Source organism: Babylonia areolata, chromosome 28 (genome assembly GCF_041734735.1).
Source record: "Babylonia areolata isolate BAREFJ2019XMU chromosome 28, ASM4173473v1, whole genome shotgun sequence".
NCBI lineage: Eukaryota > Metazoa > Mollusca > Gastropoda > Neogastropoda > Buccinidae > Babylonia > Babylonia areolata.
Genome location: NC_134903.1, coordinates 3057767 through 3080339, shown reverse-complemented (window position 1 = coordinate 3080339; position 22573 = coordinate 3057767). Strand labels below are relative to the sequence as shown.

The window sequence follows — 22573 nt, the reverse complement described above, 5'->3', positions numbered from 1 at the left end:
CACAAACATGAGACACTGATGGCACTAACACATTTCTAACCAAGCAAAATCTGCTGAGTTGCTGCCCTTGGACTGAGCAATTTTGACTGTGGCATTCCACAACAAAATCCTTGCTTTGCCATAATTTGGAACAAATTAACACTGCAATCACAGAAAGTTCTGAAAGTACCTTCTCCCCTGACACTCCAGCAACAACCTGAATATGCACTGCATTGCAGTCCACAGGCAGAATTTCACAAAACTGAGAATTTGTCGGTCAAATTCACAAACATGTTAAAAAGAAATTCTTTTCCCTATGATTACTTTTAATCATGCATATTTACCGCGACCCACTGGTGCACACTCCAGCAGGGGTCTATATCCTGTACTGTGCAAAACAATACTCTCTCCAAGTGAAGGAACTGAAAATAGCTATGGCTAGTAGCCTCCCTTAGTACATTGCAAATGCAGGTACATGTTTTCTGATAGCTCTATTCTATTCCTTGACATTGAAAAAACAAATTTTTAACAAAAAACCTTCAAGGTGTTGGACTTAAACAACAACCAAGTAAGGTTGTAATCTTTAGTAATTTCAGTACAACTAAAACATTATGTCTCTCTCTCTCTCTCACGTACACACACATATTTTCAAAACACTGTGTTGAAATTCTGATTCACTAACATATTTTGCTTTTCTTCTGACATTCATATCAAATGGAAAAATATTAAAGCATTAAGAAATCATCACACACACGCACACACACACACACACACACACACGTACACACACTATGATATAAAGTCAAGCCACTTTTCCCACATCCAGTTCAGTACACTTCCAACTTCCAACACCCCCCACCTCCCCCAGTCATATCACACTAAATGAAAAGACAAGAAATTGATGAACAGAACACTCACACTCACCCATTCTCTCTCACAGACATAACAACCTTTCAAACAGGAAAGAGATGTTACGTGACTATCAATTTATCATGTTCATATCTACTCAGAAAAGTCAGATAGTGTGAGCCTTTCATCATACATAATGGTTGAATGATTATTGTACACAGTTTACAACCCTTCAATATGGGATATGGCCTACTGGGGCTATGGCCTATCTAAATAAATCATCTAAAATCACACACACAGACACACACACACACACACATTATCCCTCTCTTAGCGTTTTACTCAGGTCCTTGTGTATGTGTGCAAGAGTGTTGCACTGATTATGTTAATTTGTGTGGTTTGTAAAATATTGATGAGTGCCCTTTTATGACCCCTTTTATTATGTTTCTAATTCATCTTATGTGCTTAATCGATTCAATTTCAGTTTTCGATTTGTAAAGCACACTGAACTTGCCTCTGCTTGTTATTATATAGGATCATATGAAAATAAAACATTATTGTCATTATTACTGTTACTATTGTTATCAATTTCGGGTCAGGAAACAACTCACATAGAGACAGGAGTCACGGACACACAGCACTCGGCTGTCAGGACTCCACTCCAGGCCACTCAGATCTTCTGTCTCTGACTCAAAGTGCTGCACACACACACACATCACACCCATCATAGCGAAAATAAACAAACTTTTTATGGGCATGACTTTGTTTGGAACATCAAACACACATGTTAAAACATGTGCTACACACACACATCAAACCCATCATAGCTAAAATAAACAAACTTTTTATGGGCATGACTGCTTGGAACATCAAACACACATGTTAAAACATGTGCTACACACACAATCAAACCCATCATAGCGAAAATAAACAAACTTTTTAATTTTATGGGCATGACTGCTTGGAACATCAAACACACATGTTAAAACATGTGCTACACACACACATCAAACCCATCACAGTGAAAATACACAAACATCATATGCGGATGACTTTGTTTAGAACATCAAACACACATGTTAAAACATGCGCTATATACAAACACATCAAACCCACCACAGTAAAAATACAAAAACATTGTATGCGGATGATTTTGTTTGGAACATCAAACACACATGCTAAAATATGTACTGCACACACACATCAAACCCATCATAGCGAAAATACACAAAAATTGTATGCGGATGATTTTGTTTGGAACATCAAACACACATGCTAAAATATGTACTGCACACACACACATCAAACCCATCATAGCGAAAATACACAAAAACTGTATGCGGAAGATTGAGTACAGAACATCAAAAACACATGTTAAAATACATCCTCCTATCAGCATGCATGAAAATGAGGAAGCAAAATCTTATGTTTTTTTGTTGTTGTTTTACACACACACAGTCAAGAAGACCACTGGACAAAGACCGGAAGAGAATGGGAAGATATGCTGACAGGATGGGAGAGAGAGAGAGAGAGGGGGTGGGGGGGGGGGGGGGGAAGAGAGCAAGAGATACAAGACACAAGAATACTTTATCATCACTAAAAAGAGACACAGTTCACAAAATGGAGACTGATACACAGATATACCCAGAGAGAAACAGAGAGCCAATGAGAGTGAGACAAAGACAGAAAGGTGAAGACAGACAGAAAGAGAAAAGAGAAAGAGAAGAAGACAAGACAAGAAAAAAATGAGAGACAAAAGGGAGAGGAGAACTGAGACCTGTTTCTGATTCGTGAGCACACTCATACGCTATCATCAAGAGAGCGAGTGGCAAGGGAAAGAAGTGCATGCGCAAAGAAATGGACGCCAGGCATGAAGTAGATTTTACCCCTACATCACGGCAAAGTTGTTCTGAAAGTTTCCTAGCCTTGACTCATGAGAACCTTGCCACTCTTGCAGCAAGGTGGAAAAATGAAAAGCACCTTCCCAGCGAGTCTGGTGAGAACTTTGTGTCTGGTGAGAACCTCGTCAAACTAGTGTGTAAGAAATGCGCCTCAGGTCTGTGGTCAGAAGGTTGACAGAAAGGTTGGGAGAAGAAAGAGAAAGGGACACACACACACACACACACACACACACACACACACACACACACACAGTGAGAATGAAAGAGAGATGGGAAGACAGACAGAGATGTAGAAAGAGACTGAGCGTGTGACACAGACAGAGTGAGAGAGACAGAAAGAGAGACTCAGAGATAGAGACAGAGAGAGCAAGAGTTTAAGAGAGACAGACAGGATAGAAAGAGAAAGAACTGACCTATGGCTGCAGACAACAAGAGAGAGAGAGAGACAGAGAGAGAGAGAGACAGAGAGAGAGAGAAACAAAGAGAGAAACTGTGTAAGACTAAGGAAGGGACAGAGAGGGGGAGGGAAGGAGAGGGGGGCAGAGAGAAACACACACACACACACACACACACTGAGTTTAGCTCTCAGACTATTATCAAATTCATTACGGACCAAGTATTGTTCTAATGTCAAGTGCATATGATTTAGTAACCTGACAATTGAGCATATAATTTTTCACTGTAGTTTGATGAAGCCTTTTGTACACGAAAGTGTGTCTTCACAAGTGACTGAGAACGTTGATGTTTTTGACTTTTTGCATTCATTATCAGTTGTTTCGCTTGTCAGTTTAACGACTTCTCTTTTACGAAGTCCTTTAAGTAATTTCCTGTAACTGTATTTAGAGTTGTTTTGTTGTTGTTGTTTGTTTTTTTTCTTCCAAATTTCACCCACATTTTTACCCTCATTTGCCCAGTTTCTCCCAACCCTCCATACATCCACATCTCCCACCCCTTCTAACCGATAATACTCAGATGTATTCATAAATACTTTAACAAAATGTCTTCAATCACTGATATGTGTGACGGGACATTAAACAAAATTCCTCCACACACGCACACACACAGAGTATTAGAGACAGAAACACACACACACAGAGCACAAAGAGCAGGAAAGAGGAAACTGGTCACAGAGAGAGAGAGAGAGAGAGAGAGAGATGGAGAGCTCTGATAGCAGGAAGGATGAGTAACCCTCTTGCCAAGTGACACGTGTGAGTGACGTGTGTGAGTGACACATGTTATGACACGCACACCACGCTACAAACAATTCCACACCAGCTGCCACCCATATGCCAGGCAGACCACCTTCATCACCCTCTTGCACCCCACACATCATGGGAAACATACAGACACCGCTTTATCTTATAAAGGGACAAATCTCCAAATTTTCAAGTTTTTTTGTTTTTGTTTTTTGTTTTTTGAATCTTTGAATCTGATGCAGTCTTATCATAAAAGAATGATTCTTGCAGTTTTACTCATTCATTTAATCATTCATTTATTTTATTTCATTTTTTTTTATGCCTTCATTGTACAGCATTGTAAAACAAAAATCATACAAATCAAGTACAAGAGCATGTATACAGGCACACAGGATTTTTTTTTTTAATATCATTATGCTCACACAATTAACAGATCAGGAAGGAAAAGTATTTCATTGTCCATTCAGCAGCTAAGCTCTGTAGAGAGAGAGACAGAGACAGAGACAGAGACAAAAGAGAGAGAACAAATTTTATTGTCCATTCAGCAGTTAAGCTCTGTCGAGAGAGAGAGAGAGAGAGAGAGAGAGAGAGAGAGAGAGTGAGATATTTTATTGTCCATTCAGCAGTTAAGCTCTGAAGAGAGAGAGAGAGAGGTAGAGAGAGAGAGGTAGAGAGAGAGAGAGAGAGAGGGAGAGAGAGAGAGAGACAGAGGGAGAGAGAGAGAGAACAGGAAGACCGTTAAGTACCTTGACCAGGGACCAGCCATCACAGGAAAAGATGCTGACGTAGTCCTTACAGTCCCGCCTCTCTGCCAGGGCCATGTACTTCCCATCCTTGGTGAAGTCCACTCCTTAACACACACACAATATACCTCTTTGTTCTGTCATCATCATAATCATATCATACATCTGCCCATCCGTCATTCTCAGCTTGTAAATCAGCAGCAGAGAAAGCTATAAAAAAATTTAAAAAAATAAAAAGCAACAGACAAACAAAATCCTCCACACATACCTTACCTTTTTCACATTTCTTGGGATGTCTGATGTACGATACAGACTTGTTCGTCAAGGACCATACTGTGATCCGCAACTGAAAACAAACAAACAACAGAAACATTTCTCAAAGTTGTGTTGCATGCATACACATTGTAAGATTGTGTGTGTGTGTGTGCGAGAGAGAGAGAGAGAGAGAGAGAGAGAGACAAGAGAGAGAGAGAGAGGAGTAGAAAAAGAGAGAGAGAGAGAGTTCACACATTTTTATGTGTACATGTGCCTAGTCTCTTATCTTGTTACTCTCTCCTTCACAGTCTCTTCTTTACACACATCACACAAACACCAACATTCCATGTCCTCACCCCCATTCCCTTACAGACCAGCACACACGCCGCCCAGATGCAAGTCTATGGCGACAAGCCAACTTCAGCTCCCTCTCCCACCCTCTTCTCACCCTTGCTCCTCCTCCTCCACTCCATCCCCCCCCCCCCCCCCCCCCCGACAGCAAATGCTATGTATTACCCTGCTGGGCAGAAATGTGGTACATTCTTTCTGATTTAAAAAACAAACAAACAAAAACGAACAAAAAAAAACCAACAAAAAACAAACAAACAAAAAACTCACCCTGAAGTTAAGCTGGCACTTTGCCCAAATCTCTGTGTTCCTAGCAGGCTGCAACTCTCACATTTTCTGTTCTCTGTACAGTTTCCCCCATGTCTAACGCACATTCAGTTCCAGAGAATTTTGTAAAAGGTGCCCTCCCCCCCCACCCACCCCCCTACCCCTCCCCTCATGCTAGGGCCAGGGAATTTCAAGGATTCAGGGGTAACAAAAAATTCTTGCTCAAAAACTATAGGAGAAACAGAAACATACAAAGAAAGTGAATCTGTTACTGTAACAGAAAATAAATGAGGATTCTGACTCTGAGCTTGCTTCATAATTAATTTGACTGCAAATAACTATTCAGCCATTTCAAAGTTTAGATAAAACTGTTTGCTGTGCATACTGATTTGTTTCCTCTGCAAACAAGTCCACCACCAGATCAGTGACAAAAAGTATGAAAAATAAATCTATCAAGTGTTTCCCATCTTTTGCATTTTCAACTTTGGGTTTGGAGAAAATCATGGATTGTACTTGTAGGCCGCTGTCCAACATGCGGAAATAATCAGTGAGAACAATGGTGTTGCTCAGTCCACAGCCATGCCCTCTGACAGACAACCTATTGTTTTACACCACCCTCTGACAGACAACCTACTATTGTTTTACACCACCCTCTGACAGACAACCTATTGTTTTACACCACGCCTCTCATCCCGCCTGCACCCCCCAGCCCCCTGCCTCCTCGCTTTTGACACATATACACTGCCTTCACTGCCAGTCACAGTCATAAAATCTGTCTGCTTCAAAGTTCAATAAAATGACTAACAGCATCAAATGCTGGGCTAACAGTTTTGTCACTGTCTTGTCACCACCTTCAAGTTCTAATGAATCATCAGATAAGGGTGATGCATGCCCATCATTATCACACTTATCTAGAATCATCTGAACAGCCTGCAAAGTCATTTAAGTTCACTAACTGGGACTACTATCTCTGCTTGTCGAAGGTTCCAACGCCGTTTTTGCAAATAAGGCAAACCCTATTCCATGAGCTCCACTAAGTAAATCATTATCGAGAAGAACGGGGTCTTCTACCTGACGTATGCTCATTCAAATCTCATCTTTCATAACCCTGACACATCAAAATAACCATTCTGCTTGTGTTCACTGAACCAAACCCTGATGAAGAAAAAAATTGGAATAGATGCAGGACATCAGTGGACGTCTTGCAGGCACTATGGTAACAGTCTGTAGGACATCAGCTCACGGCTTAGAGGCACTGAGCGGGTTTAAAAAAGTTGGCTTTCACAGTTGTGTCCTGTGCAGTTTATATTTAGGCAACCCCAAAAAAGAAAATCTGCCGACCTCCAGTCAGACTCCTCAGCCAACAGTGTGCTATGCTCAAACAGATAACCTGCAAATATTTTGTCTACTCCCAAGCCATCACCAGCAACCCCATTATCAAGAGAAGGCAGTGAGGGAGGCGGAGGAGGTGAAGGAAAAGCAGGGGGTGGGTACTTTGAACAGTTTATAAATCATATGGTATTTTACAAAAAATATATCTGTCCAGACTTCAAATATTTACTGAACATTGTAACGTTAACAAGAATGCAAATTTAAAAAAGCACCTTTTCTCTAAATAGGGCTTAGGCATTTCTAAAGCACCTTTTCTCTAAATAGGGCTTAGGCATTTCTAAAAACAGTTACACACACACAAACACAATAAATGCTAAATACAAAGAAAGATAATTCCTTTGTTTTAAAAATATTTACAGTAAAATTTTCCAACTTAATAATGTTCAATCACTGTCTTGTTCACCATTCATGACAGACTTCAGATGTACATACTTCAACTAATTACTTCACATGTTCAGTAAAGCCTAAAACTATTTCTTTCTTTCTTTATACAACATTTCTCACACTTTCCAACTGAATAAATCAACAACAATCACTTCTGCTGACTTCAGTCTTCAGATGTACATCAAACATTAAAGACTGGCTAAAAGTAAAACCGCAATTCCTTTCTTTTAATAAAATGTTCTTTCACATTTTCCAACTCTGTCAATAATAATAATAATAATGAATATTCATCATATTGCACTTTATCCAAAAAAAAAGCTCCAAGTGCTTTACAAGACACATAACATTGTACATATTATATCAAAGTAACACACACACATATATATATATACACTCCAAAATGTACCTAGTAAACTTATATACACACACACCAACAGCAATCACTGTCTTCCACCAGTCGGTTTCCACGGGCCTTCCACCACACACACACAGAAAGAGACTGACAGAGTATGTGTCCACAACACACACACACATAAGAAAAAAGAGAGGGAAACACCCAACAGGACGGGAAACTAACTCTCACACTGCTCAACATACCTTTGCCTCCTTGGAGCCACTACCCCTGCATACAATCACACAGGGATGAGCACCCACACTACGCTCTGCTCCCCACAGCAACAACAACGCAGTTTAAAACACTACACTCGAGTGCTCCATTCCGGAAGGGGCGGGTAGAGAGAGAGGGAGAGAACCAATCAAAGCCCACAGAGCAAGGGGCAGGGGCCAATCAAAACCTGCCACGGAGCAAGGCCCAGAACTGCCAGGCCCCTGACTGTTTAAGGGAAAGAGGCAGCAGTGAGGAAGGTTGGAAAGGCAAAGAGGATGACAAGATGTGTGTGTGTGTGTGTGTGTGCGTGCATATGTGTGTGTGTGTGTCACTGTGCGTTAGTGTGTGCGTGCATATGTGTGTGTGCGTGCATATGTGTGTGTGTGTGACTGTGCGTTAGTGTGTGTGTGCGTGCATATGTGTGTGTGTGTGTCACTGTGCGTTAGTGTGTATGTGTGTGCGTGCATATGTGTGTGTGACGTGCATATGTGTGTGTGTGACTGTGCGTTAGTGTGTGCGTGCGTGCATATGTGTGTGTGTGTGTGTGTGTCACTGTGCGTTAGTGTGTGTGTGTGTGTGTGTGTGTGTGTGCGTGCATATGTGTGTGTGTGTGTTTGTGTGTGTGTGTTTGTGTGTGTGTGCATGCGTGTGCGTGCGTATGTGCATGTGTCAAGAACACACAGGCTCTTTGGTCATCCTCCAATCTCCTTTTCACCCCACCCCACACCTCCAATACCCACCCCACCCAACACCTCAATACCCCTTCAATAGGGGCCATGGCCTTTTTTTGAATAAACCATCCGAATCCGAAACCCACACCTCCAACTCTGTTCTTCCTCCTTATACTTTCTTAATTACTGTCACATTTTCATGTGGCCCCATGTAGGGTTTCCTGAAATACACACGTCTTCATCCCTTTCTCAACCCCCTGTGTGTCCCCCACACCCCACCCCCTCCACACACACACACACACACATACACCAGCCCACACATCCACTCTACCAAGTTTCTGATCAAATCTGTAGTGAGTGGTAAGAACAGAGCAGGAAGCAGAAGCCTGTCACGGATGGGACGAGGAACAAGGAAGAAAAGAAAAGACAGGACAAGAACGGCAAAAAGGAAGTATCTTTATTGTGTACTGAGAAGGAGGGAGGGAAGGAAGGAAGGAAAGAAGGAAGTGTGCTGCCAAAGTGAGATAAGCAGAGAGGCACCAGGCAGGATGCAAATGGACCAGTGAAGGTTTCTCCAGCCAGGGAGGAAGCCATACACACACACACACACACACACACACACACACACACACACACACACACACACACACACACACACACACACACACACACAGAGTAAGGCAAATGGAGTCCGAATTTCCAGGATTAATATGATCAGGGCTACCACAGACAATTCCCTGGAATCTGATATTCATCCATATAATCTGTTTATCTGTCTGTCCATATGTCTATCTCTGTCACTATCACACACACCATACCACATTTAACTGCTGAAAATGTGTTTCACAAACATGAATCTTTTTTTTTTTTTCATTGCTGACACATTTTGTTCGACTGTACTCAAAGCAAATTTCACTCCACTCTACTCTGTTTACTGGCTGAAATGCCCCCCCCCCCCCCCCCCCCCACAACACCCTCCCTCTCTCTGTGAACATAGCTTGGAATGTGTTTCACACACATAAATGCTTTCTATGCTGGCACATCTCTCTATGCTGCATGCTCATAAAATTTCCAGAAAATGGGATAAACGAAGACCTTGCTTGTAATCTTGGTTCAGTCTTTTCTCCTTTAAGTTCAACACACACTTCCCTCCACACACGTGCAAACACACACACACACACACAGAAAAGAACAGGTCACAGTGCATCTCCCCTTTCACTCACCAACACACACTCAAAAACACACAACCCAATTCTTCATAAATTAAGGTCAGAGAAGAGGACGGGAATAATTCTAACCTTGTGCCTGTACGCAAGTTCTTACAAATACTCTGTGTGTGTGTGTGTGTGTGTGTGTGTGTGTGTGTGTGTGTGTGTGTGTGTGTGTGTGTGTGTGTGTGTGTGTGTATGTGCTCCACCTACCCCTCTCTCCCACACAAAAAACTTGCCTTTCAGAGCGAGAGCAATTGAATCATTTTTTTTCCTAATCACTCACTGGTGCTTTATCACTGTGATACCTTGCACGCAAACAACCTGACCTTTGAAACAGCAATTAGGCCAGTTATCTCCAAGAGAGAGAGAGAGAGAGTACAGTGGTACAGTGCTGGCAAAGTATCAGTGATCAGTCTGAACGAAAACTACCAAAACAAAGTGACACACACATGCCATTTTTCTCACAGTATCATGGGTATGTAGTGGTTTCAACACTTGTCTGTGAATGGGGAAAGTGAACACATAGAGACAGAGACAGAGACAGAGACAGAGAGTTTCTTGTCCATTCAGCCATTTTGCCTTTCAGAGAGAGAGAGAGAGAGGAGAGGGATGAAAGAGAGATCTATATGCAGATGCGGAGGAGGCAGAGAATAATGATGACAATCTGCACCTCTACACGGGTAAATTGAAACACACACACTCTTACACACAGATTTCTGCTTAGGTTCAACACACACACACATAACCACATCTCAGTGACTGCCAGTGTGTGTTTATCACTTTATGCCAGTATCAGCGTTAATTCTTAATTTTATGATTGCATTAATGTGATTCTCATGTACATGTATGACCAGACATAAATTTTTTCCGGATAATAAAGTGAAAAATACATATAAATTCTATTGTATTGCACTGCACTGCACTGCATTTTATTGTATTGTATGTACTGTACTGTACTGAATTAATTTTGTTGGTCATGGAAATACAAGCACAAGCACACCCTACACCACTAAAACAATACAAAACCCACCATAGGATGGTTAATCGCTGTGGTAAAAGTCAGTCACATACATGTAAAACTAAAAATCCACTCAAAGCAGATATGCTGACCCCAGTACTTCAGGCTAAAAATAATAAATCCAGAATATATCAAAATACCAGAGCAAACAGGGAAAAACCGGGATTGTAGGTACGTCTGCTCAAACACCACACCAGCAAAATAAAAATACCCACAGTGAACACCTTTCCATGTAAAACAATCAAAAACAGCACAAACGAGAGCACATGCTCACACACCCTGCTACGCTGACTATAAAAAAAAAAACAAAAAACACTTGCAAGAAAGCACATGAACACAACCCATTATCAAAAACAGCACACTCACACATAATAAACACAAAAACACATACACATTTCACCAGCAAACCAAACAAACACACACATACACACACATATACAAGAAAACACAAACATCCCACAAGCAAAAATATACCACCTACACATACATTCCATCAGCAAAAACAACACACACCCACACATCCCACAAAAGCAATAAACACGCACACAATCACACCTGCAAAAGCAACATACGCTCACACACTTTTGAACACACACTCATAAATCACAAAAACCACACACAAACACACATTTAATACCACATACTCAAAACAACACACACAAATTATACAAGTGCACAAAAACAGCACACCTACAGTGAACACACTGTCCAACACAACCTACATGGAAATCTGCAGTGGTCAGGACGTGACGACTGTCAGGCGACCATCTCACAGCCTTCAGTCCCGCCGACCCCTCGTCTATCTTGCAGTGCCATTCCGGGTTTTCTAGCGACCACACCTGAAACAAAGCGCTGGATTGTGTGTGGGGGGGCACTTGGGGTGAGTCTCGTCGAGGTCTTCAGTGTTTATGGAGGACCGCCACTGGAGGGATGTGGTGGCAATCTCCACACTCTCAGGAAGAAGCGCTCACTCAGTCTGGCTCCGCAACTAGGCTATTATTGTCATCAGCAGAGGGCTTAGTAGGTGGTGTCTTAAGTACGTTAAATCAGAACAGGCACTACCAAACACCACCAAAGTGACTCAGCAGCAGTGCAGGGTCTCATCTGGTGTGTGGCCTCCTGGCGACCTAACATCAACGGTTCCCTGTGGACTGCCGACACTGGGACTGTGACAGATGAGCCTGGGTGTGGACGTGTATAGGGGACTCGGAATGAGCAGCGTGGGAGTAATGCCAACTGAAACTGTGCAAATGATGGGGCAGCAAAAAAAAACAACGTAAGTGCTGGATTGGAGTCAGGACCGGTATTGAAGAGTTAGATTTCACATTGCTCCTGCTGTACTGGGGAGCACCGTGGCAGAAATGGTTGGGTGTTGGACTTCTGGTACAGTGTTCACCAGTGATCAGGGTTATAGGCCCCATTCTGGTATGGCACTGTCTTTGGAAAAGGCACCTCCGCCTAATTTTCCTTACTCCACCCAGGTGTGTATGGGTACCTGACCAGTTGGGGAAGGTTAACAGGCGGATGGAGAGGACTGGGCCTCGCCTTTCTATGCAGAGCTTAGGACCCAGTGGATATGAATTCACTGCCCCAAGGACTAATCCTCCACCTTGCAGAACCCCACCATTACACCTTTGCTTCCTTTTTTCTCAATCCTCTCTAAATTTCCACCTGACCCAAGTCTGTCCCCATACCCACTCTCCACACCCACAGTGTATATGATATGATATATGATATCATATGGATATGATTTAGTGCCTATCCTAGGTTTGAGACCTAGCTCTAAGCGCTTTACAAACACGGGGTCATTTGCACAACAGGCTGCCTACCCGTGTCGAGCCGACTGACAGCTGCCATTGGGCGCTCATCATTCGTTCCCTGTGTCATTCAGATTTCAGGCACGCACACATACACACTCAGACAGACATGTAACATTTTTTACGTGTATGACTGTTTTGTTTATTTACCCCTGCCATGTAGGCACCCATACTCTGTGCATGCTGGGTATGTTCTTGTTTCCATAACCCACCAAATGCTGACATGGAAAACATGATCTTCAACTTGCATATTTGATATACTGCGTGCGTATACACACGAAGGGGGTTCAGGCACTAGCAGGTCTGCACATATATTGACCTGGGAGATTGGAAAAATCTCCACCCTTTACCCACCTACCGAGATTTGAACCCGGGACCCTCAGACTGAAAGTCCAACGCTTTTATCACTTGGCTATTGCGCCCATCTGTGTGTGTGTGTGTGTGTTACGTGTGTGTGTGTGTGTTACACACGCGCGCATGTGTGTGTGTGTGTGTGTGTGTGTGTGCACGTGTGTGCATGAGTATGTTTGTAGGTTTTCTGCTGCGCAGGCATTTGTTGGTTTCTTGTTGTTTGCATGCCTTATGCTGTGTATGAACAAGTGTGGGCATTTTTATACACACTCTCTCTCAGCCTCTTTCTTCTTATATGTACCCATGCACACACATACATGCATACACACACACATACACACACAGTGACAAACACACATCCTCTCTCTTCCTCATTCGTACGCATGTGCTGACGCATGCACACACACACATCAACACACACACTCATAAGCACACTCTCACTTCTCTTGTCACACACACAGTACACATGTACTTCCCACAAACAGTATGTCTTACCTGTACAATTCCTCGCTTGTACATGCCGCACAGTATGAACAGGGAGTCTGGTGACCACTGGAAAACACAACACACTACCAGAGGTAATAACGTGTTCCTTTACATAAATACAAATTGTACAGAAGGTGTGGCTGGTGTAGTGTGGTGTGGTGTGGTGTGTGTGTGTGTGTGTGTGTGTGTGTGTGTGTGTGTGTGAGATATGTGTGCATGCCAGTGTGAGTATGTGTGTGATATGTGTGCATGCAAGAGTGTGTGTGTATGTATGTGAGGGGTGTGGGGGGTAGGGAGTGAGGGGGTATCATGTGTGAGATTTACGTGTCTGCAGGTAAATCATTACAACACACATAACGGCCACCCATGGAACACGCCCCAAGATTCACACCTAACAACATACCACCATGGACCTCAGCAACAGAAAAACCTAAACTGAAGTCAGTAAAAGACACAGAAAATACCAGGGCATATGACAACACACAAACAGGAATCCCTGACACTGAAAAAGGAAGAGACACACTGCATGTTCACTGAGCGGGTCCCTGTGACTTCCTAAAAATCCGGAACAAACAAATAAAAAGAATGAAAATCACTTACTGGAGTTTCAGTCTGATGCTAGGATTGTCTACTACATGTACAAAGAAGAGTTGTTTCTCTTGGCCACTTCTCAGCCTAGAAATCAAGACGATTATCGTCAGAAGGTATGCCTGACCTTGTATGTGTGCAGCAATGCAAATTTGATTAGAATGTGCACCTTTGGAGTGACCCTCTTCATGTACTGAGGTACTCTGGGACTCCCGGGGATTTGAGCAAAGGAGATCCTGGGACCTCCGAGATGTTTAAGACTCTCATTCCTGGCCACAGATGTGCCTGCAGTTTAGGGGTAACTGCATTGTTAACAGCCCAGCCAGTAACGTGAGTACGCTTACTTCTTTGCAAATGGCGACTGCACTGTCATGTGTTTGAAGCAATATCTCAGCTTGTTTTGGCTCAGTTTTTATGCGTTATTTTTGCATTTTGTGAAGCGAAAAGTTTTTGACCATGTCAGCACAGCTGCATATGATACATGTACAAATCAAATCAGAATCAATCTTTATTGTCAGTTAAGCCTTAACAAGGTTCATAATACACCACTAGCATACAAGTATGCCCCCCCCCCCCCATCCTACCCCTCACACACAAACTGACAAAGTCAATCACCAATAAGAAGGAACTGAGCTATTTCTCTGTGTGACATCATTTCTGACAACAGTTGTAAACAAATTATCTGAACAGTAAACATTCCCACAAAATGGTCTTCCAGTATGAGCTTCAAAGGTATCTTTAAAAGCTTCATTTTGTTTATAATATCTTCTCTAATTTCTTTGTATATATGTACCTGTTTCACTTCCAAAGTAAAACATATTTATATTCTAGTTTAACGATCATACGTTGCCTTACCTCCATGTACTGAATGGCATCCTGACAGGAGAAGAGCTGCTGAATCTGCAAGGTGTCCACATCCCTCACCACCAGTCGGTAGTCTACACACGAGGCCTGGAAAACACAACACATGACAACACATCTCTCCATCCATGTCTCTTTGACACAAGGCCTGGCCAACACAACACATCACTCCATCCATGTTTCTTTGACACAAGGCCTGGCCAACACAACACATGACAACACATCACTCCATGCCCCTTTGACACAAGGCCTGGCCAACACAACACATGACAACACATCACTCCATGCCCCTTTGACACAAGGCCTGGCCAACACAACACATGACAACACATCACTCCATGCCCCTTTGACACAAGGCCTGGCCAACACAACACATGACAACACATCACTCCATGCCCCTTTGACACAAGGCCTGGCCAACACAACACATGACAACACATCACTCCATGCCCCTTTGACACAAGGCCTGGCCAACACAACACATGACAACACATCACTCCATGCCCCTTTGACATAAGGCCTGGCTAACAAAACACATCAACACTCCATGTTTTGTATTGTATGATATGCATTTAACTCTTTTGCCACAACAGATTCCTCCGCATGAAATTCAGGCTGCTCTTCCCTAGGGTGAGTGCACTGCAACAGTGCAGCTCCACCATTTTTTCTTTTTTCTGCATGCAATTACAAGTGTATTTGTTTTCCAATTGAAGTGGATATTTTTCTACAGGATTTTGATGAGGACAACCTTTCTGTTGCCATGAGTTTTTTTATGTGTGCTAAGTGTATGCTACACATGGGACTTTGGTTTATTGTCTCATCTGAGTGACTAGCATCTAGACCACCACTTAAGTCTCTGCCCTCTGATTCTAATGCTTCCTAGGCAGATGCATTACCACAATGCCACCAAACCACTCTGACACAAAGCCTGCCCAGCCCAATACAACACATTAACACTCCATGTCTCTCTCTGACACAAGGCCTGACCAACACAACTCCGCTCCATGTCTCTTTCACAAGAGGACTGGCTAACACAACACATCAACACACCATGTCTTTTTGACACAAGGCTTGGCCAACACAATACAACACATCAACACCCCTGCACTCTGACACAAACTCTGAGCAACACAACACATCATCAGTCCACGTCTCTTCAACACAAGGCCTGACCAACACAACACATCAATACTCCACGTCTATTTGACACAAGGCCTGAGCAACACAACACATCAACACTCCATGTCTCTTCAACACAAGGCCTGACCAACACAACACATCAACACTCCACGTCTATTTGACACAAGGCCTGACCAACACAACACATCAACACTCCACGTCTATTTGACACAAGGCCTGACCAACACAACACATCAACACTCCACGTCTATTTGACACAAGGCCTGACCAACACAACACATCAACACTCCACGTCTATTTGACACAAGGCCTGACCAACACAACACATCAACACTCCACGTCTCTTCAACACAAGGCCTGAGCAACACAACACATCAACACTCCACGTCTATTTGACACAAGGCCTGACCAACACAACACATCAACACTCCACGTCTATTTGACACAAGGCCTGAGCAACACAACACATCAACACTCCACGTCTCTTCAACACAAGGCCTGAGCAACACAACACATCAACACTCCACGTCTATTTGACACAAGGCCTGACCAACACAACACATCAACACTCCACGTCTATTTGACACAAGGCCTGAGCAACACAACACATCAACACTCCACGTCTATTTGACACAAGGCCTGACCAACACAACACATCAACACTCCACGTCTATTTGACACAAGGCCTGAGCAACACAACACATCAACACTCCACATCTATTTGACACAAGGCCTGAGCAACACAACACATCAACACACCACGTCTATTTGACACAAGGCCTGACCAACACAACACATCAATACTCCTGGTCTATTTGACACAAGGCCTGACCAACACAACACATCAATACTCCACTTCTCTTTGACACAAGGCCTGGACAACACAACACATCAACACACCACGTCTATTTGACACAAGGCCTGACCAACACAACACAGCAACACTCCACGTCTATTTGACACAAGGCCTGACCAACACAACACATCAATACTCTATGTCTCTTTAACACAAGGCCTGACCAACACAACACATCAACACTCCATGTCTCTTTGACACCAGGCCTGGACAACACAACACATCAACACTCTGTGTCTGTCGATTTGACACAGGGCCTGGACAACACAACACATCAACACTCCACATCTATTTGACACAAGGCCTGACCAACACAACACATCAACATTTCACGTCTCTTTGACACAAGGCCTGGACAACACAACACAACAACACTCTCTGTGTCTGTCGATTTGACACAAGGCCTGGACAACACAACACATCAACACTCCACGTCTCTTTGACACAAGGCCTGGACAACACATCAACACCTTATGTCTCTTTGACACAAGGCCTGGTCAACACAACACATCAACACTTCATGTCTCTTTGACATAAGGCTTGGCTGGCACAACCCAACTCATCAACAGGCTATAACACTTTGACACAAGGCCTGGCCAACATAACACAAAATAAACAGACCCTGTTTCTTTCACACAGCATTTTAAACTACCTCATTTTTATAGTATACATACATGTTTTCACATTGGAATCAACACCATGTCAAGCTGACTGCTCTGTCACCCTTTCACCAACACAATAGTAAAAAAAAAAAAAAAAAAAGAAAAAAAAAAAAAGAAAGAAGGTTGCCCTACAGGCAAGTAAAGAGTGCATTTCCACTTGTCCACCAATCCTGAAACTGAAACCACCAATCCGATGAGTGGCTATTTCGAAACCTGCTGTGACAAACCAATCCAGCAAGGCCACGTATTTCACATATTCCTGGTCCACGTATTACATGTTTTCCTGTGTCTTAAGTGTACAGTAAACTATTGGTGATGATGACAACATATAACAGCATTAAGTCTATGTCACAGTCTATGCAAACAGTGCTGCAGTTGATGCTACTGACCTGACTCAGACTGAGAATAGATTTCATTTTTTTTTCTTCAAATGTTAATAAATAGCACACTGAGCAAAGCCTTAGAAAATAATAGAATTTTCTTCAAATTATTATTTTGCATTACTTGTTTGATTAAATACACATTGTTGGAGTTTTATTTTTTAAATTAAAGCACTGAATAACTGTAAAAGCACTGGGGCTGCATTAGAATATTTCTTTGAAATAAATTCTGCCTGACATGAATACATGATAAATGATCCAACAAGAAGACAAGGGCAGTAAGTCAAATACATCCTTGATTTTCAAAAGTGTGTATGGAGTTGGGGTAAGGGGGAAGCAGATGAGAGGTGGGCAGGAGTTACAGTGTGCACACACACACACACACACACACACACACGTGCGCACATTATTTCCATTCTAATCTGCTTCCACTATGGAAAAAAAGACGGACTCTCTAATCAAAGTGTGCCAAAAGTAACCCCAAACTGACTTTCCCGTCCGCGTTCCATTCTGGCGTGTAAATAATGTGTCGATCAAAAACCCTTTTCTTTCATAGTGCTGGTATGCATTTTTCCAGCTCCCATTTTCAGACGCGTGTGTTCCAATACACACGGTCGGGAAGCTCAAACTGATAGGCCTAGTTTGCATCAGTTTGACATGGTACAGTATATGACACCAAATATTGTTTATCACAGAAATGTTTGGCTATAGGCTAAAAGCCTTTTGCCCTCGTAATCAGTGTCCATTTAAGTGCTTTTGGATCACTTGTTGTGAACAAACCCTTGTTTAAATCTGGCATAGTGTATACTATATTTATCTACAGCTCAGTAAAGATTTAACTCTGTGGAAAATACATGGTTCTTAAACTTTTTGTCAATGTGATTTTTGAAGGCGTTTACCGATGGTGCATTGATGGTGTCATAGGAAAGGTTATTCCACAGATTTATGATACGGTTAGTAAAGAACTTGCGGAACTGGTTAGTTACGAAATTAGTTTTGTTTATTTTGAAGTTGTGCCCTCGAGTTTTATCGTAGTTAGCCATAGTAAACAATGAAGAGGTGGTGCAAGGATCATAAATATTGTGCATGATCTTATATACTTCAATGAGATCACCTCTTAATCTTCTAAACTCAAGGCTAGGCATATTAAAAAGAGCCAGGCGCTCCTCATAACTAAGATCACGAGTACTAATAGTATTACTAGTTATACACTTGGTAAATCTGACTTGTCTGCTTGAACTGATCATGAGGAGCAAGATAAAAATGGTCAGTACTTATCCGTCTTCCTGTTAAAATTACATAATGTGAAAATCTGACGGTGGCCAAAACTGCCAGTCGGACATGATGGAACTGAGGGGTGTGACTGATTTCGGATGCTGAGACTGAGAGTGAGAACAATGCGTGTTGACTCAGATTTCAAACTCACGTGCGTCAAACAATGAGGCCAACTCACAAGTCATTGTATCATACGGGATTTGTAAAAAGCTTCAGGAATTCATAACACTAAAATAGAACTTTACCGAAGACTTAATGTGGTCTCTGGCACAGCGTAGATGTACACAGAAGACACCCACGTTTATGTCGTCTGCTTCCTTAGATACTTGAACTTTTCAAGACAACTTACCAAGTATTTTCCATTCGGTGAATATCCACAAAGCAGATCTGACTGGCGAAACAGTTCAGAAAAATTCATGATTTATAACTTGCTCTGCGATGGATAAAATCTCAATGAAGTTCAGATGTCCGGATTCATGATCACTTCCAGAAGCCTTTTCAACCAACGCCTTTCTGATGCAAGTGTCAACATGAATCTCCTGAAAACGCCATTGCAAATGTTCCGCCAGTAAACCGCAGTAAACAAACTAACAAAAAACCCAAAAGAAACCACTGCACTAATGACTACGATAGTATTTTAACACATTTTTTAGAAAGAAAAACGAATCATTATTAACGATAGAAAAAAGGTTAAATGTTTTGTGCGGATCTCTTTCGCGCGCAAAAAGCCTCACTGCCTAATATACATTCTCGAGAAAAGAATTCCTTGGACCATCTTCTCAGTCTTGCAAAAAGTATCTCACAGAAAATAACTTTTGCAAAATTTCATCGTACCATGACGTGCGTTATTTGTATGATACAATACAATAGTTGATTGTTTGTACAGAATCCAATGTTGTATCAACGCGCAGTAATTTCAAAATTGTTGTTTATGAATTCGTTTCCCACGTGGAATTTCAAAGCAAAGAAGAAGGGTGAGCAGACGACAATCCTCAAGAAAGTAACCACAACAAGACATTTGATTTCAACTGATGGTGCTTGACACTGGAAATCATCAACAAGCCGACGAACACTTTTACATGCTATTACATGTTTTATATTCTATGTTCACAGAAAAACAAAGATGGTCATATTCAGCGTCAACACAAAAACAACAGAAACACGAAGTCAAGATCGCCATGAACTAAGATTTTATTGCCACGAGGAACATCAGCTTGTCTTTTGATTTGGAAGTACCGAAGAAGGTAAATCATCTAAAATGAATTCGAATTACTTCCGTTAAATAATGACGAAGAACTAGATCTGTTACAATCAACTGTTGAGAGAAAACACTGGTACTTTCTCAAAGAAACCGTGTCGATGCGGGGACACATAATTCTGGGATCTGCTAGAAAAGCAAGAAAAGAACCAAGAACACTTACAGAATTAAAGAAATAAAACTAGTCATTTCCAGCGTATCTAACCAGTATAGTTCAAACTGAATCAAACACAGACATGGCAACCACCTCAAACAGAAGAGTGAAAACGAAATTTAAAACATAAATGTGATAAGTTGGTTTAGAAGAAAACTTCCAAAATACTGGCATGACAAGATTTAAATAAATCCAGGCAGCTCAGCTTCAGTTTAGCTTCCCTGAAAGAACAAAATTTTACAATGTTTGGTTGCAACTTAAGCAAGTGGCCATTTCTTTCAGTGATCAGATTTATTTATTCAGGTTTAATCAGTTAATGCATCCATGGTTGCTAGCTGCAGAGGAAAGTGGACAGTATGTCCCAGAAGCAGCTAAAAGACTGAGCATTAAACTCAATGTTCAAAGATGCCCACCCAAAAAAACTGCAGTGTATACTTTAAAAAATTAAGACTCTACAAGTTACATAATCACAGCCACAATCATCAATTCAGAAAAAGAAATTTTCCTGTTAAGCTTATTTCTCATCTATTTTTAGAAATATTAAAACACCAGTCTTTAGTTTCTTTTTCGCAGTGCCTGTTCACTTGGTTTGAGAGAGATGAACAGTTAGTATACCCAGCAAAAATTACTGCAAAAGATTATGAGGAGAGAGAGATGAGGGTGACTGGAGAGAGGAGATGAAGGGAGACTGGGTCTGTATGTGGATATATAGATGCACACATAGTGATATATGATAAATTCTAAGTATGGTGTACAAAAAGATCTTGATTTACATCTTTTGTGTTATTGGTCAAGCAATCTGTAATAAGCACAGCAATATTAAATACACTGCAACAATTGTCTAGAGCTGCAGGTACAGCATCATACTGCATGTTATTGTTACACCATGTTACAAATAAGTAGAAATGAATAGCCAGTATATTACATAGTTATTCATATTTCAGAGGTAGAAGTTAAGAGTTACCACAACCAAGTATGCATACCGTTAAATTGGTCCCAGACTTCTTACAGCTGCATATTCTCATCTTTATGAATGTGACCAAGTACCCTGTTCAGTTCACTAAAGGGGTGTATTGTAGATCATGCCTGTATAGCCGTGTTGAACACAGTGGCATACTAATCTACGGACAAAGAAAATGAGAAAGTAAAACGGAACATGAAATAAAAATTTGTATGTATATCAGAGGCACCTATATGATGAGGCAGTGGGAAACAAAGGTCAAATTATGTATCGAATCAATTGACAACCAGGATTCACATTCTGTTTCTGTGTAAGCATGAGTTAAAGAATATGTCATAAGTAACAATTAACCAAACTGACATCACACAGTTTCTGTGTAAGCAAAGGTTAGAGAATGCATCCAAGTATTATTATTATTATTATGAGCATTTACACCTAATCTTGAAAATAAGCCCTAGGCGTTTACAAATATATAACACCTACGTAAATATCAAAAAGGAAAAATTTAAACACAAGATACACACGCACCCACAATACACACAAGCACATGCGCATGCACACACACAAGTCATTGCACACACATAGTGAAAAGACGCTAAACTAAAGAACAAACGAATGAATACAGAAGTCATAGAACACAATCATAAATAGAACACAATCAAAAATACAAGCAATCAATTCTGAAACAATCAAAACTCACTAATAGTCATTCAAGTTCATACTGGAAAAGGATGAGCTGTTGAGAATTATTCAGGAGGGGAAATGGTGGGTCTTCAGACTGGATTTGAAAGATAACAACCAGAATTCTCATACTTTGGTTTCTTTGTTTTTCCTGGCAGGATGTCTCAAACATCAGTGGACAGTACACCACCCTTGTCCCAGGAAACGTTCAGTTACCTGTTGGAAACGCTGAAGAATGTTCAAACCAGTGCAGGGTGAGTGCCCAGTTTGGTCAGTTCAGTG

General features: G+C 41.7%; 1 protein-coding gene across 1 annotated transcript in view; it reads right to left on the bottom strand.

Moving 5' to 3' along the window:
- LOC143301814 (WD repeat-containing protein WRAP73-like) overlaps nt 1-19799 on the bottom strand; it is a 58539-nt gene extending 38740 nt beyond the window's left edge. Inside the window, exons 1-7 of the mRNA XM_076616211.1 lie at nt 19587-19799; nt 14919-15014; nt 13485-13541; nt 11544-11660; nt 4942-5014; nt 4672-4775; nt 1440-1526 (exon numbers count right to left, since the gene is read on the bottom strand). Of these exons, the coding sequence (XP_076472326.1) occupies nt 1440-1526; nt 4672-4775; nt 4942-5014; nt 11544-11660; nt 13485-13541; nt 14919-15014; nt 19587-19655 (603 nt within the window). The 5' untranslated portion in view covers nt 19656-19799. The remainder of the gene's footprint in view (nt 1-1439; nt 1527-4671; nt 4776-4941; nt 5015-11543; nt 11661-13484; nt 13542-14918; nt 15015-19586) is intronic.
- Between the last annotated feature and the right edge of the window lie 2774 nt (nt 19800-22573).